Source organism: Neomonachus schauinslandi, chromosome 4, assembly GCF_002201575.2.
Source record: "Neomonachus schauinslandi chromosome 4, ASM220157v2, whole genome shotgun sequence".
NCBI classification, from domain to species: Eukaryota; Metazoa; Chordata; class Mammalia; order Carnivora; family Phocidae; genus Neomonachus; species Neomonachus schauinslandi.
Window position 1 is genome coordinate 168175986 of NC_058406.1, and position 18455 is coordinate 168194440.

Genomic DNA, 18455 nt, shown 5'->3' on the forward strand with positions numbered 1-18455 from the left:
GCTTACTCATTTACCTGACCATTCATTGTTACTTAATTCGACAAGCATTTGCCAGGCATTTATCATATGCTTAGAATTGTGCTAGGTATGACACAGAGTAGCAAAAAAAAAAAGTCAGGGCCCCTGTGTTCAAATAGTTTGCCAACAGCATATATGGACAAGATTAAATATTCATTTCAATTTTCTACTACTCAAGGAAGAAATTCAACACTCAAGTACAAAAACACCATGTCATGACAAAAGGGGTAAATGGACTGGAGCACATCATTTGTCATGTGCAGCTATGTAGTTTGTCAGGAGCATTTTCTGAACTGTACAGTGCTAAACTACTGTCAGCTAGCCATTTTTTTTAAGTGGCACATGAAACTTTTAGTGGCTTTAAAATTCTCCAGTCAGAAACAGCAGTTCTCTTCTCTAGATAGTTTTATATAATAAAACTACATCTTCCGTAATGCACGTGATTCTTACAGGGTTCTGAAATCCAACTAGCTGTGCGTGACTACTTGGATTAATCGCAGCTTCTTGGTTGCCTGCTATGGCCTCCGGAATTATGGTCGGATTCAAGACAGCTTTTTTCTCTTTTAGATTAAGAACCAACCCAAGCTCTGGTAAGGGCAAGCAGGAAGGTCTACTGAGGCCAAAAAGTGTGAAGTACAAGTCCACAGCACCACACCGTAATCTCCAGTCATGTGAAGTTCCTAAGAATAATAAAGAAATAAGTCAGTATGTACATTTATCCATAAATTTTGAACTGCTCCAGAACCTATACAGAAGGAAAGGATTATAATGTCAAGGGGCCATCTAATGACCTAGGCTCCACTGGCAAACCCCGTACTCTAAAGATGCATCTTAACATAGATATTTAGAAATTGTTATGGAAGCATTAAATGCTTTCTTTAAAAAATATATATATACTTGAGAAAGAGTGAGAGTGCGCACACTTATGTAGGGGAGTGGGGCCAGGAGAGGGCGAGGGAGAGAGCATCTCAAGCTGATTGTGGAGCCAACATGGAGTTCGATCTCAGGACCCTGAGATCATGACCTGAGCTGAAATTGAGAGTCGGAGGCTTAACCAACTGAGCTACCCAGGCACCCCTGGAAGCAGTAAATGTCAGTGAATGAACTAATGAATTCTGTAATTGGAAAAAATGTTATCATTATGCCATTTTTTTTTTTTTAAAGATTTGAGAGAGAGAGAGAGAGTGCTAGTGAATGTGTGAGTAGGAGGAGGAGCAGAGGGAGAGAAGCAGACTCCCTACTGAGTGTGGAACCTGACCAGGGGACTCCATCTCACGACCCTGAGAGACCATGACCTGAGCTGAAAGCAAGAGTAAGATGCTTAACCAACTGAGCCCACCCAGGCGCTCCAATTACACCATTCTTAGCAAATATTAGACATCCACTAAAAATTTAATATTCCCAAAACAGTATTTTTTCTGGCTTTAAATCTTCCTTTTAATTCCTCCTTCTTGGTAACTACTCCACATTCATTCATTCTCTGTTCATCTTGTCCTATTTTCTTCTTGAATAGCCCATTAGGAAGACAGCACTCCATGAGCCTTTATGAACCCTACCACTTGAAACAAATCTCCCGTCAAATTTATTACTTTCAGGTTTTAAATATAGTAAGAAACTCTACATCTACTTAAAATAACATGATTAAAAACTTTTATTGAAGAGGAGGAAAATGTTTTGTTTAATGCCTATATATTTGTGTTACTCTAGTAGGTATTTATTTAAAAAATAAAAGTTAAAGGAAAAAGCAAACCCCAGAGATAGCAAAAGCTGGTAAAACACATACTGACCAGGAGAAGACTGTGTAGAAATTTGGTTTAAAGTAGTTGAGAGACTAGAGGCAAGTTCTTTCAATTTCTCTGATGAATCTCAGTCTTTTTTATCCCAAAATAAGGGTTTTGATCTTAAGATTATACCTTATCCCATATCAATAGCAGATCAGAGAGCAAATCAATACCAGAGTTCTTTCTCACTTTCCCTTTTTTCCCCAAGAGAGCACTCTAGGTAGATAATGCCATCAAATGGAACTGCCTGACAGGATGAAATCTGTTATCTAGGATTAGAGAATTGCTATAGTTTCTAGGCAGAATTTAAAATGATGTATAGAACTTAAAATAAATGAAAAGTAACATGTAAATTCTTCTGGGTAAGAAAAATCCTACAAACAATTTTGATCAATAACTGTGATTTCAAAAGAGGATCATAATGTTTAAAAAGGAGAAACAAAAGGGAAAGAAGGTGCTACAGCAAATTTTACACAGCATAAATATTAAGCTTTGTGGTTTTCAACAAGTATGAGAATGAGTAAATAAACTGCCATCAATCAAGTAGTGATTCTGATGAGACTTACCCCAACAGATAAGTATTTATGACATACATTTTATGCAAGGGAAATTCATAGGGAAGGAATTATAATTTCACAGAGTTCATACTATACACACTACACTGTACTAGGCACCTTCCACGCCATGAACCAGCTATCATCGATCCTATTTGAGACATCTTCAACTTGGTTACTGTGTGAGAAGGTAACAGATACACAGCATTGTTAAAAGCAAAAGAAAGGCAAGAGCTCCTGAGGAGAATGAGGTTTTTATCATAAAAACTAGAGAAACTAGACACGGAAAGAACAGTACAGACTGAAAAGTAAGGATTGTATGCTGGAAATCCATTTCCTTCTCTGGAATATGCAGGTCTGGACATTTTAATGGTCTAACATTGCTTAATTTTTTGTAGGCATCCATTATTCTCCTCCTCAAAGCATTTTACACATGTAGGTTCCACAAAGGACAGGTATCAGATTCCTGAGCCTTTTATTACAAAGGCTGGATGGGCTCAAACCTCTGAGGGAAGGGAAGGAAGCCTGCCAGAGCAGTTAGCATGATCTACTCATGGGCATCGCAAGAAAAGAAGTGAACCTTAGGCATTTTATCAGTAAAGAAAACTGGAACAGTTTAAGGTACATTTACACTGGAAGAAAACTTAGCCTTGAAGATCAGTATCACCTAATTACGTCTGCAGCAAATAACCATCCTGAACTATGCTGTAGATGACATCGAAACCAGTCAGGTAATTGAGTGTGAATTCCTCAAAGTTTTAAAAAAAATTATTAGTAAATGGAAAATGTACATTTTGATGAACTAGGGTGTTGTTTTTTTTAAAAGTCAGCTTAAAAATGATTAGGCAGCACAGTGAAGGCTGCTAAATGCACTGAACCCCTAAAATAAGAATTTTGATACTTTTTATTTCTATGTGGGCTTTTTGGTTTTGTTTTTTTAAGTTTAATCTATTTCAGAGAGAGAGGGAGGGAGGGAGAGCACGTGCATGGGCGCAAGACTGAGGGGAGGGGCAGAGGGAAAGGGAGATTCTCTGCTGAGCAGGGAGCCCAATGCAGGGCTTGATCCCAGGACCCTGAGATCATGACCTGAGCTGAAGGCAGACGCTTAACCAACTGAGTCACCCAGGTGCCCCATGGTTTGTTTTGTTTTTTGAAGATTTTGGTAGATCTTCAATTTGGATGGAGGAATGAATACTATTTTGTTCCTGAGGGAAATTATTGATAGTATGTCTTCCCTCAAAGAAATGTACGGTTGATTTAAGATGGAGCTAAAAAATGAAGAGCAGTATTTCCTACAAAATTACAAAAGAAAAAAAAAATCGAAGCCCCACTACATTTCAAAATCATGGAACAAAATCTTAAAACGGTTGTCATTATTGACAGTGCAATTAAGTTGAATGGCATAGTGGGGAAAATACTTCTGCTAAATTACCAGTTAGCTCTGTGATTTTGGGCAAGTCAGGTGCCTGGGCCCTAAAATGAGAACACGGATCTGAGATGATGCTTAAGATCCCCTCAGGTCAAAAATTCTATTATTTCAAATCAATCAATTCCATTAATGAGAGGCCCTGAAACAGCTCCTGATTTCTACCCTCAGTTACAGCATTTTGAAGACCCTCTTCTAGCTTAAGTGGCCCCAATCACCTAAGTGGCAAGGAATGCTCATAATATATGAAAAATAAAACAGACCTTATTCACTCCTCTCAGGTCAAGTGCTGTCCATCCTGTCTCACTAGCAGTTATACTTTGGGACCCACCTTGCTTACTTGGAACAGAAGAGCAACATTCATGAAGAAAGTAGGAAACCCAGTTCTGATGTTCTCTACTCAAATCACAAAGTATCTAAAGACAAACCCCCCAAATAGCAAATTTGATACTAAAAAGATCTCTTCATTTTTTGAAGTAATTGCTACTAAAGCTGATCAAGCCAAAAAACTGCTAAGAAGAGAGGTCCCTTTGAAAACCACTGTTTCCAGGACATTTTTCAACAAACCCAGCATTTCTTATTGATGAAAGAAGCTTGGAAATCTGAACAGAGTTGAGTCAGGCAAATAAGAACTGCCATAGGGCAGTTCTGTCCTGATCTCTCCATGCGTATTACACTAAGTACAAACATTTCACTCATATCCATGTGTGTATATATGTATGTAATTTCCTACAAAAAAATGTATTAATATGTTTTCGTTTTCTTGACCATTTTTCTTCCTAAAAAGGAGCGTTCGGGGGGAGTAAACCAGAAGGCCAGAACTTTGAAATCTTCTGATGTTAATATCAAAGTTGTCTATTTTCTTACTCTGAAATGTGACAAATTCCATCAAGCTGAATTAGTTTTCTTTCATTCTAACCCCTAGAGTATAGTTGTACGCTTCCAAATACTAAAAAGTATGATGTAAACAGCCATTAATGTCCTGAGCAATTCCATAAATGTTTTCCTGTCATCCTTATAGTAATTGCCAAACACTGAAGAGCAACTTGGGAGTAATGGCTAAGATTTCTTTCATAATGATATACAATCTCTTCAATGCAGGCCTCTATCTTGAGAAATGAAAAAACACTGTTAATCAGGTAAGACTTGAGAAAGTACTTACGTTTTAAATAAAATGCAAAGCACCAATAATAAACTCCAAGTCCTAAGTTCTTAATTTTTAAATGTATTTTTTAAAATTATTGTCATGTTGGTCTATAATCCAGTATCTTACATAAAGCTATAAAAGGTAGGATTCTCATATGTTCTGAATTTTTAAATATTTTTCTTTGGGAAAGGAAAATCATTTCTTTCAGTGTGGAAAAAATATATATACAGCTAATAGAAGAGAGCCAGGTCGTAACTCCACCCGTTCGTTCCTCATTGTATACAGGATAAAATGCAAACTCCTGATCTATTTTTCCAGATAACACTATTTGTCAAACACCCTTTCAAAACTTGAGGCTTTTTCATATAATTCGCTTACCTAAAATGTCTTTCTCCTGAGCAAACTCTTCCATTCCTTAAGAGCTAGCTCAAATGTCACCACAGCACAAACATTCTGCCACTCCAGGCAGGGTTCGTGGTTCTATTCTTCAGGTTTCTAGAGTACTGTGCTCTTTTATTTATTTCAGCAACTATCTATTTGTATTAAATTCTTATATACACAAAACATAGTATAGTGGTATATTGGAGGTGCTCAAGAAATAAATGGTGAATAAATGAATACTTGAAGCTTTAAAAAGAACTGACCATGAACAATGTGATTAAAAATAAACCTATTTATTTAAGATTCTTACACACCTAGGGACAAAGACCAAATGATGTGAAAGCAGTTTCTCTTTAAAAATGTTTATTCTTTCTGAGAAGCATTATTCTTTAAAGGCTATATGGGAACTACAACAACATTTTGGCGGACAACTGAGGAAATATGATTATGAGATATATACTGGAGTAGGGCATGTTAACGATATTGAGGATATGTAGGAGGATGTCCTTATTCTTAGGAATAAAGTATTTTGGGAAAAGTACCATGGTGCAATTTACTTTCAAACAATTCAGGAAAAAAAAAGAGGTATGTATACACAAAGAAAGAGAGGGAAAAGAAAGAAAGTACATATGGTAAAAAGTTAACAACTAGTGAACCAAGATGAAAATACATGGTCATTCACTGTACTGTTCTAAAAATTTTTTTTTTCTTTTTTTTTTTTAAAGATTTTATTTATTTATTTGACAGAGAGAGACACAGCGAGAGAGGGAACACAAGCAGGAGGAGTGGGAGAGGTAGAAGCAGGCTTCCCGCTGAGCAGGGAGCCTGATGCGGGGCTCGATCCCAGGACCCTGGGATCATGACCTGAGCTGAAGGCAGACGCTTAACGACTGAGCCACCCAGGCGCCCCTAAAAATTTTTCTAAACTTTGAAAATTTTAAAAACAAAATGTTGGGGAGTAAAAGTTATGTGGGAAAATTAAGGAATGGGGTAAGATATCTAATATCTGTATGTATATGTACATACATATATAGCTGTGTATATGTGTGTTTTCAAAACAAAAACAGCTGGGATGATAGCAGAGTAGCAACCCAGAACTTAAAAGGTGAGCGGAGCTACCACACACCAGGCAGAGAGCAGAGACCAGGCAGTCCTAGGATCTCAACGGTAGAAGTCTGGGAACCCTCCTTCTGGTATATAGCCATTAGGATGACTCAGTTTCCAAGAGCCCCTAGTTTCTTTACCTCTCAGCTCTATATACCCCTAGTATATTTCTAAAAAGAGTATTATTAATATTCATTAATGATATATGAATTTCAAAAGAACATGAATATAATTTCATATAATTAGTTCATTGGTCTTACTCTCAAATTAATTTCAATTTTTGAAATCCTAATGTTATGTATCCTACCACAATTACTCTCTTATTGAGAAGTTTCTAAAACCAGCTAAGCAAACTTTGATTCTTCAAAAGCACCTGATGACCACCTTCTGAAATGATCTTTCCTTAACTGCTATGATACTGTCTCTCTATACTATTTCAAATGGGTTCAACAAACTTTGTAACTATGCAAAGTCAACACATCTCAAATCCACTTGGAAATAGACCAGAAATAAATGAATATAATTAAATCCCTATTGTCCACAGTTTATTCTCCATATGTAAATCAAGATAATGTTTATCTCAGAGGCGCCTGGGTGGCTCTGTTGGTTAAGCAACTGCCTTCGGCTCAGGTCATGATCTCAGGGTCCTGGGATCAAGCCCTGCATCGGGCTCCTTGCTCAGCAGGGAGCCTGCTTCTCCCTCTCCCTCTACCTGCTACTCCACTTGCTTGTGCTCTCTCTCTCTCTCTGTCAAATAAATAAATAAATAAATAATCTTAAAAAAAAAAAAAAAAAAAAGACAATGTTTATCTCAAATGACCAGATGACCAAGGAGTCCCAATAGGGAGTGAGGGGCAGACAGAGTTCAGTAGGATTTAGGGACTTAGATGATATTCTAGTTCCTTTTGTTATAAGCGAATTCTCATTACCATTTTTTTTTTTTTTCCTTAAAAACAATCACAAGAAGATATATAGTAATGTGAAAAAATTATCATGATAAAATGCTGTTTTAATACCTTCATTTCAACTACAACTATGTACATACAATTCTTTCCCCCAAAGGCCAAATATACTTAAATGTTAATAGTGGGGAATGTAATAAAATTATATAATATTTTCTATTTTGGTTCAGATAAAACTCTGTAACACGATTATATTGACATTACCATTTTATAAAAAGAAACTTTAAAAATTACGGGGAGCCTGGCTGACTCAGCTGGTGGAGCATATGACTCTTGATCTTGGGGTTGTAAGTTCGAGCCTTACACTGGGTTTAGAGATTACTTAAAAATAAAACCTAAAAAAAAAAAAAAAAATTTTAAACAAAAAAAAAAGGTATTTCTTAAATCAGATTCATTCATGTATCCCAAAAGTTCAGGAGTGGAAGAGAAATGAGCAATCCTCTAACCAATTTCCCTTAATGTCCAATGTCCTCTGAAAACATTAAAAACAAAACAAAACAAAAAACTATTCCCAACTATTCATGCCATTCCCACTGTTCATATTCCTCCCATTTATTTATAACTCTGAAGAGCTGAGCAATAAATTGTTTACAACTACAGATCTGTTTTGTTTAGAGAACTGCCACAGGGAATTCCAAATCAAAGCAACAACTGTACTTTATACTGAACACTATCAAAATTAAATACTAAAACATCAATCAGAGCTTGAATTTATATAACCACAACTTTCCAATGGGTTTCAAATGTCTTATAGAAATTGTTCCATTAATCTTAAACACATATTTATTTTGTTCAAGAAATCTTCCCTAGAAGGTGATAAGAGATTTTTTGTAATTCATTATGCTTTCCTCGAAGTTATAATCCATCCCAGTCATGGAATCATGCATTCTTGTTAAGAATATATTCAACACAGTTTGTGCCACATATTAACTATTAAATGATCCTTTACAAGTTCCTGAACTTGCGTATTCATCCCCCGGATCTAAATGACAGTAATCATAACATCCTTCAAGGTACCACAAGTAGCAAAATATAAAACATTATGTAAACAGCAGCAATCATTCTTCTAGGGATTAGGGAAACCATTAGAAAAATAATTTAGCTTTATCAGTAGAAACCGGTTTCTGTGTTTTCTGAATACTTTAAGGGCAAGAGCCATACTACTGTATTTCAATTTGATACCTGCTATGGTGCTTTTACTTGGTGTGTTGCACTATGATTATGAAACTGAGGGACAGAGTTATACAATTACTTAACATCACAATGCTAGTAAATAAAATAATTTAAAAAAATTTTTTTAAAAAGAATCAGAACTTGGTATTTAGTTATGATTTAGTGAAGTGGCCACCAATGAAACAAACACATAAACAAATATTTAGTTATTGTCTAAATAAACAAGTTATTTTCTAATATTCTAGACAGCAGATAAAGTAACATACATATTGGAATGAATAGCAACTGCTCTCTCACCATCTACCCAGCACAGTGTATCTTTAAGTAAAATAAATTTACCTTTTAATTGAATTTTAAACCCAAACCAATATTATAATTTCAACACATCAGATACATAAGGCAAATTTTCTTTAAACATTTACAAGTCAACTGGAAAAGACCAAAAATTCAATTAAATAAAAATGGCAAAGAATATGAATGACCTACCAAAAAGGAACTACAAATAGCTCAAGCACATGAGAAGCAAAACGATATCATTACTCTGTTAGTTTAATATTTTGGGCACTTCATATGAACTAGATACTGTGCTTTACAGATAGTAACTCACTGAATTTTCAGTTTGCAGAGGCAGGTATCATCAGGAGATACACAGGCTTAGAGAAGTCACACCTCATAAATTATTCAGCTGGGACCTGACCCTCATCCACCTGGTTCTGGAGCCTATACAAAGGAGCACTGGGCTATCCTGCCTCTTGACCTCATCCAAATACAGTGAATTCAAACTGTGAATGAGATACCATGGTATCCACTGTGCAGAACAGTCACAACATACACCGCTCCTGAAAGGATCCACAGGAAACTGGCTACCCCTGGGAAAGGCCACTAGGCAGCAAGGGAAAACAGGTGAGAAGACATATTTTTCAACTCCTTATAATCTTCTGAAATAAAAATAACAATAGTTTGCAGCTCTATATTTATAGCTCTTTAGACATGTGGGATACTTCCACATAAATTAGTATTTTTGTTTCCTCAACCACCTTGTGACGCAAAGTGAGTGAATATATCCTTAGTCAATGTCACCACACTCACCACTGTGAAGGCAGATGTGATAAGTATCCTTCTTTAAAAAAAAAAAAAAAGATAAAATATTAACCATAGTTCTTTAAGTACTGAAAACTTGCTGCAAAATGAAAATACTCCAATAATAAATTTTTTTTTAAATTCTTACCAGAATTCATAAGTTTCCAAAGTTGATCTACCAAGGCTTCATTGCATAACGGAGACTCCATGTTCTTAGTAAATGGTGGGTTCTTCGTCAACATGTTTAGAATCTTATGTCTGAAAGATAAAGAAAAAACTTCCGCTGACCATGAAGTAAAAACATTTGAAAATTATCTATAGTATCTCCTTCCTATTTTATCATCTCTTCTTAGATTTATTTTTGTGTTTAAGTTTAACTTCAAAAGACATTATTTTACACATCCTAAATATTTACTATTGTTTTTTCACTAGAAAGGTTCTGGTGGGTTTGTTCTTTTCTAAAATTACCTTAGTGTATAAGGAAGTCCTTTAAAACCTGACTTCATGTATTCCTAACCAACCTTTCTCATTCCATTTCTCAAATGAACATTTTATTCTCCTTAGAAAAATTTTTAAAGAAAGACTGGTCAGTGAATACAAAAATCTTAAAATGGGGCAAAAAAAAAAAATTACATATGGATGAAGAACAAGTCTACCCTGAGATAATAAAATGAATATAAACTTCATTATTATAGTATCTTTGTAAAGCATGGAAATGTGCAGAAGCTTTTAAAATACGGAGACCAAAAAAAAAAGGTTTCCTCAAAATGAGCTGAAGTTTAGAGGAGTTAATTAGTCAAAGTATCCTCGTGTTGAGTAACAGTTAAAGTCCGCTACTGGGAGTTATCCCCTGTGAGAGGCCAGCTGAACACTTCTAGAGTCTTCTAAAAATAGGGCAGTGTGACCAAAACAAAATCTGAAAACGAAAATGTCCAACACTATGAGTAGGAAACGCCAAGAGAAAGAGGATAGAAAAAGAAAAGGAAAAGCAAGGAAGCTATGGCAGTAGTCTAACATTGAGTGCAGGGATAAGAGCCAGGCCCAGGCCTAAGAGATTCAAGACCACACAGTAATGGAATGCTTGGATACAACTGGAGGAGAAACTTAGGTTGTAATTACAAATGAGATTAGCAAAACCTGAAAGGTGAACCCAAGGCAGTTTTTATATTTAATTGTTGGTGGTAAGGCATCAGACTGGATTTATACTTGAAAAAGACATGGGAAGAAAGTGGAACTACTAGGTTGCAGATTAAGATACTTAACCCCTTTTGGCTTCAATTTTATGTCTGTAAAACTGAAAGATGTGCTCTCACTTTAATATCCTCTTGTGCTTTGATATTTTAAGACTGTATAAAAGACTACTGAAAAGCTATGAGAACAAAAAGTGAAATGGAGTTACAGATGCAATTTACACATAGGGATTATGAAAGGGGTTACGTATCTTCATGGATATTTCATATGCATATTTTCATAACTTTATAAATAAACACAATTCCTGTCCTTAAGGACCTCAAAATCTATCTGTAAGAACAGATCATTATTACACGTAAACAATCTTTAAAAATATGGACAAGTTTGTTCTTTAGAGCAGGTTACTGTTGTTATACTTTAAGTCTGCATTAATTAGAAAACTTAAGTTTCTATTCGGCTGCTTTCCCAGTTACCCCAAATACCAAAGTGGTAGGTGTGCCAATGAATTGTAAAGAGTGAAACTGAGGATATCTTTGAAATGATCACTGAAAGAGCAATAGTGATCAGTACATGTATTACTACTATCAAATTAAACATTGCTTCAAAAGTTTTGTTTTTCTCTAAAGTTTAGATGATAGAAGAAAGGATTTTACAAAGAAATACTTATAAATGACTAAACACCCAAAGTGATACTCGGAGGAGATGAAGTTTAAGGGAAAACAATGAGAATCTCATGCTTAATTTTACAAAGATTAAACATAAAAATTCAGAATAAGCATATGCTTCAGACAACTGGAACAGACCTAAAGCAAATCCTGAGAAAGTCATAGGTTTATATGTTTGCTGCTGCATCACATTATTTCCCTAAACAGTTGAGAATTTTCTTAGTGGGCAAGTCCAATCTACTGTCCATCACTTATCAATAAGAAACTCAAATCAAAACCAAAAACATGCTCAAAATCTGTCATGAGAAAAAGCACAGGATGTATGTGTGTCTCTTGAGGGACGGATACACTGTGATCATATGTATGCTTCATTCCAAAACCAAAATATAATTCCATGTCATCTTTAAAACAACCCTATCCATTTTATTTTATTTATTTTATTTTTTTAAGATTTTATTTATTTATCTGACAGAGAGAGACACAGCGAGAGAGGAACATAAGCAGGGGGAGTGGGAGAGGGAGAAGCAGGCTTCCCGCTGAGCAGAGAGCCCAATGTGGCGCTCGATCCCAGGACCCTGGGATCATGACCCAAGCCGAAGGCAGATGCTTAACGACTGAGCCACCCAGGCGCCCCTAAAACAATCCTATCCATTTTAAAGAATATAATTAATAGTTCTTCCTATCAATATAAAAAGTATAGTCAGGGGTAGAAATGACTGGAAAGCAATAATCCAAAATGTTAAGTGTTTCTGGTTAAAATAATTATAGGCTATTTAAGTTTTCTTCTTAATGTAATTTTGCATTTTTCCAAATTTATATGAGTATTTTAAAATGTCATGCCCAGTGATGAATCACTAAATTCTACCCCTGAAACCAATACTACACTATATGTTAACTAACTTCAATTTAAATAAAATCTTGAAAAAAAGGAAAAGAAAAAAGTTATGCCAACTGAAAGGAAACTATAATTTTCAAAAATGTAAATTTCATTTTAGTTCAAAAATAAAACACCTAGATTTAATTATTTATTTAAAAACTATGCACCTAGATTTTTTTCCTTTTTTTAAAATTCATTTATTTGAGAGAGAGAGAAACAGCATGAGAGGGGAGAGGGTCAGAGGGAGAAGCAGGCTCCCCGTTGAGCCGGAGCCCGATATGGGACTCTGGGATCATGACCTGAGCCAAAGGCAGTCGCTTAACCAATGGAGTCACCCAGCGCCCCATCCTTTTTTTAGATTATTTATCTTAACAGACATGTAAAACGAACAGCAAACTTGATGAAAAAAAGCATTAGTAATCGGTCAGGTGATTATACAGGTTAATTAAAGTGCATTTATTTAGTTTAAATTCTCAAGATACCTTAATGAAGAACCAATCTATAATCTGAAAATCTTCTATTGAGAGAAAACTACACAAATAAAGCGGACAACCCTATTACTATATTTAAAACATCAAGCCAACATGAAAGACTGAGAACTTCCCCAACATTTCAAAATAAACACCTTAAAGCTTTTTTCTGTATACAGTTGTCAACATAGAGATAAAATCATTTCTCTTTAACATATGAAAGAAGTTAAACATACATATGATTAGAAAAAAAGCCATACATATGATTAGAGGAAAAAGGAAAAAACTGCATCCTATCACTCATTTCACATGTATTGAACCAACTATATATAAGGCACTATGCTATATTCCAGACATTGACAAAAAGGAAACATGGTCCCTATCTTTTTGGAACTTATATTCCCACGGGGGAGACAAAGATAATCAAATAGTTCCAGCTATAAAATTAATACTTATATATAGGAGGTATTTCCTTACTTAAGTATAGGAAGAACTGTAGGATTTTTATGGGCAATTATGACTTCAGGGACATGATCCAGTATAGGGAATCAAGGAAGCATCCTTGCAGAAACAATTTTCAAGTTTAGCTTTAAACCATCAAGGAATAATTACAGGTAATTTGGGTTTTTTTTCCTCCAGACTTTAAGGTTTCACCCTAAAATTCTTCAGAGCTTTATCTAACTCTACCAAAATCAGTAATTCTAATATATATAATAATAAACACAGAAAGAGAAAAGAAAGAAAGAAAAAGAAAATCCACATATATTTTTAAATTTTAAGTCTTATTGGGGCACCTGGGTGGCTCAGTTGGTTGAGTGTCCAACTCTTGATTTCAGCTCAGGTCATGATCTCATGGGTCGTGACATCGAGCTCTACATCAGTCGTCAGTCTCCACACTCAGCAGGGAGTCTGCTTGGTGATTCTCTCCCTCTGCCCCTCCCCTTCACTCTCTCTCTCTGTGTCTCTCTCTCTCAAATAAATAAATAAGTCTTTAAAAAAAAATTTAGTTCTTATTGAAGACCATTTCATCATTAGGACTTTAAAGATCAACCAAGGGCCATAAAAATAAAATGCTTGTGTCTGGGGTAGGAGAGAGTAATGCCACTGATTTTAAGACATATACCAATGTTTACGCATCTTAAAGACTACGAATTCTATCCAATCAATAAAGTGGAATATGGCAGATCTGTATTGTAGTTACTTAATGAGTTTAAGAAAAAGTAATAGAACAGATTGGTGGTTGCAGGGAAAAGGGGGGCAAAATGAATGAAGCAGGTCAAAGAGTACAAAACTATAATTATAAGTCATAGGGATGTGATGTACAACATGGTGACAATAGTTAATAATACTGTGCTGCATTTTTGATAGTTATTAAGAGAGTAGATCTTAAAAGTTCTCATCACAAGAAAAAAAGTGTATAACTATGTATGGAGAGGATGTTAACTGAACTTACTGTGGTGACAATTTCTCAATATATGCTAAAATTGAATCATTGTGTTGTATACCTAAAACTAACATAATGTTGTATGTCAATTATACCTAAAAGGAAGAAAGAAAATAAAAAGGGAGAAAGAGTAATGATGGGAACAAAGAGAAAAGGACAGAGCTCCTATTCAAGCAAAGAAGAAACACAAAAATATGGACAAATGTGCCAAGATACTAAGAAATATGCACGTACGTACATTAACTGTTATGTGGTAACACTTCTTGACAATTAACATTAAAGATTTTTAAAGACATGCTGAATTTTTTAACTATGAACAGACCTATGGGCTGGATGATATTAAGTACAGACTAAGACGTTCCCTACTGATGATATAAACGAATCACATCAATTAAGAAGAAAAGTGTCGGGTGGGAGGGATGGGGTGACTGGGTGATAGACACTGGGGAGGGTATGTGCTCTGGTAAGCGCTGTGAATTGTGCAAGACTGTTGAATCTCAGATCTGTACCTCTGAAACAAATAATGCAATATATGTTAAGGAAAAAAAAAAAGAAGAAGGAGGTAGCAGGAGGAGAAGAATGAAGGGGGGAAATCGGAGGGGAGATGAACCATGAGAGACGATGGATCTGAAAAACAAACTGAGGGTTCTAGAGGGGAGGGGGGTGGGAGGATGGGTTAGCCTGGTGATGGGTATTGAGGAGGGCACATTCTGCATGAAGCACTGGGTGTTATGCACAAACAATGAATCATGGAACACTACATCTAAAACTAATGATGTAATGTATGGGGATTAACATAAGAATAAAAAAATTTTTTAAAAAGAGGGTAAAAAAATCAATAAATTATTCATATGGCAATCTGATGATAGCTCAGCAAGTAAGAAAGGCAATGGGACACTTCATAAGAAAAATTATTAAAACAGTAAAATTTATCACACATAAAAAAAAAAGAAAAGTGTCAAATATAATCATGAACTATATCTTTAAATAGATTTTCAGTTCAATTATAAGTAACAGTGCTCTTCAAATTTGAATGTTATTAATAGTTCCACAACAGAATTTCAAAAAAAATCATTTAGACTGTATAGTATGTAATTCAGAAATATAGAAACTTCAAATATTATATAGTACTACAATCTGCTAAAATGGTCTTCAAAACACAGTTCCGTGATCTCAGAAACACACGCCTTAACATTAGTTCTGATTTTGTGAACTGAAAATATAAATGAATACATGATACACTTTGTTTATACTGTATTTATAATTTCTGTTCCTACTTGCTATCAGTAGGATCTTATAAACTTCCAAATGCATGAACTCTGTCAGGTAAGAGATGAAGGTGGTTTCCTGCCTATCCTCTTTTATCTGATGATTATGAGATTTTTGTCCATGTTAACCCTACCTTTAGTACACATCAATCACAAAGAAAAATTATTTAAAATACAATCTAGATCACAGATCAGGAACTTATGAAATAATAACAGCAAAACTTTATACAAAGATATGCATATAACAGGCATCATTTAAAACACTGAAATGGGGGTGCCTGCGTGGCTCAATCTTAGGTAAGTGTCTACCTTCGGCGCAGGTCATGATCTCAGGGTCCTGTGATCGAGCCCCACATCGGGCTCCCTGCTCAGCAGGGTGTCTGCTTGCCCCTCTCCCTCTACCCCTCACCCTGCTCATGCTCTCTCTCTCGCTCTCTCTCAATTAAATAAAATCTTTAAAAAAATGAAGATTAAAAAGAAAAAACAAACACTGAAATGGTTAGAGTTGAAAGACAGATAGACATAAAACACTGAAATAATAAGGTCACTTAACCAAGAACTCACTGCTACAACCAATCTGAACAACTACCGTTGGTCAAAGACAATGTCTTCAATCTCTTATGTGGACTCCTCATGTCCAGATGCATTTCAGTAAGGTTAGAGAGCAGTTTGCCTGTATGTCTTTTCAGAAGAAAAGAACTATCTGTCAACTTATGTGTCAAGTTGAGTAAGACAATTAACGTCCCTAGGTTTATGTTCTTGTTTCTAGTGGGCATAACTATAAGTTACTTCCCACAATTCAAATTTTATTTTATGAAGTCATAATCTTAAAACAAATGAACAAAAATTTAAGTGTCTCATATATACAAAGAAAGGAAGACAGAAAAGGTCAAATATTTAATCCTATTCAAATACACTATGAACATCCTACCTTGCAAAAGAAAGCAACAGAAATGAAGGAAATGAAGACTAGAAGAAATACAAAAATGAAAACTGTTACTAAGTCAGGACCGGGATTTTCTTCTATTTTCACTTATTTTCTAAATTTTAAATCTTACATTATACTTTTTAAATCCTAAGTCTATGGATTAAAAATGAGATTTTATAGGAGATAGAAAGGAACAAATGGGATACACCAAGACATTTCTCTCAATGACTTTTAAAATAGACTGAATCAATCAATACAGATATTATAAATTTGGATATATAAGAGATGGCCCATGTACACTACAAACTGTTTAAATTACAATAGAAGTCGTACATAAAATTGCAGGGAATAAACTTTGCTTATTAACAATGTATTTTTTAAAATGTCTTTCCAAAGGTATATGCAATTTTTTTAAAGAATTTATTTATTTGAGAGAGAGACAGAGAGCGCGCATGCACGCATGCACACATGCAGAACCCGGGCGGCAGGGCAGAGGGAAAGGGAGAAGCAGACTCCCTGCTGAGCAGGGAGCCTGATGTGCTGGCTCCATCCCAGGACACTGAGATCATGACCTGAGCCCAAGGCAGACGCTTAACCGACTGAGCCACCCAGGCATACTCCATTTTTTAAAAAGCACCTTAAAAAGGACATTAATAAATGCATAACATATTCCTCTATTTTTAAAAATAATAAAAACTTGTTCCATGTATAATCTTCCCAACTTATTCAGTTTACTTTAGGACTTGCAAAATCAAAATTTAGCACAAAAACTAACCTTACATAGGGTACAGGGTCATTCTGAATCATATTAAGTAGCCACTGCAGTTCTTCATAACTCCTGTCCACTGAAAATAAAGAAATGTATTTGTTTTTAACTATAACAGATGAAATAATGAGTGACAAGGAAAGATTTACACTTAATATTTAGGGCTATGTCTTAGCTGTATCTCAAATCAGAGTTGAAGACTGTAGACAACTTCTTACATTTTTTATGGACTAGGCCACTTTGTAAACTTCACTGGTATTGTGCTGTATATACCCAAAACATAAAACAGGACCAAGTGCCTATTTTTCAGTAATGCTCAAGTCAATGACAAATAGAACATAAAGGAAATTATAATTTATTAAGAGCCCTAAATTAGAGATGAGTAACTCTAAATGGACAAAATATATTTAAATAAAATTGTGTTCTAGATGCTTAAATCAAATTAATAGGAAAATCTGATACCCACTGGTATCTCAACTATATTAGAGTATACAATACGAAATAATGTTTTTACCCAAGTGGTTTCTTTCACTTTAAGACTAAAGAACAGTCTTAACTTTTCAACATAACATAACACAGTGCTATAAATATAAATGATCTGGATAAAATCACTCATTAGCAATTTCCATTCACCTTCTCAACAAGTTATGCTTCTATGATTTGAAAAGCTTTATTATCAGAATTTTATTTCTGATATCTTCCATTTTTTCACTTTCTAATCTAGAATTATGGATAATACTGAAGCACCTCTCAATTATACTTATTAACTTAGCATTCTTTTGGAAATCATAATATTAGCATTCTATTTCATTTCAGGTAATACTAATTCATGAAATCTTAGTATTTATGTGACAGTAAACATCATTCATGTATCTTGGGAAAGAAGGTTGAGAATACTGGCATATTTGGTAAATCTCAGGACATCTAGATTTCACAAATTGGTAAACTGTCAAAACAAAACAGGAGACTGATAGACTACATTTTTTTACTTGACAAAAAAATCTATTAAAAAAAAATCACTATTCTCACCGCCATTTCTTAAGAGAAAGAATTATTGTTACCCTCAATAAAAAGAACAAATGACAATCCTTTCTAAACTTAGCCCAACATATATAATATACACACTATTTTGTTCTTACCTTCTGTAATTTCTGACTATACACACACATACTTCTATTGAAATTTACTAAAAAAATGATAAAGATTTGAGTAATTTCCTC

At 34.8% G+C, this 18455-nt stretch overlaps 1 protein-coding gene across 1 annotated transcript in view; it reads right to left on the minus strand.

Moving 5' to 3' along the window:
• TAF2 (TATA-box binding protein associated factor 2) overlaps positions 1 to 18455 on the minus strand; it is an 83915-nt gene that overhangs the window by 16449 nt on the left and 49011 nt on the right. Inside the window, exons 22-24 of the mRNA XM_044914294.1 lie at positions 17245 to 17314; positions 9775 to 9884; positions 469 to 698 (exon numbers count right to left, since the gene is read on the minus strand). Of these exons, the coding sequence (XP_044770229.1) occupies positions 469 to 698; positions 9775 to 9884; positions 17245 to 17314 (410 nt within the window). The remainder of the gene's footprint in view (positions 1 to 468; positions 699 to 9774; positions 9885 to 17244; positions 17315 to 18455) is intronic.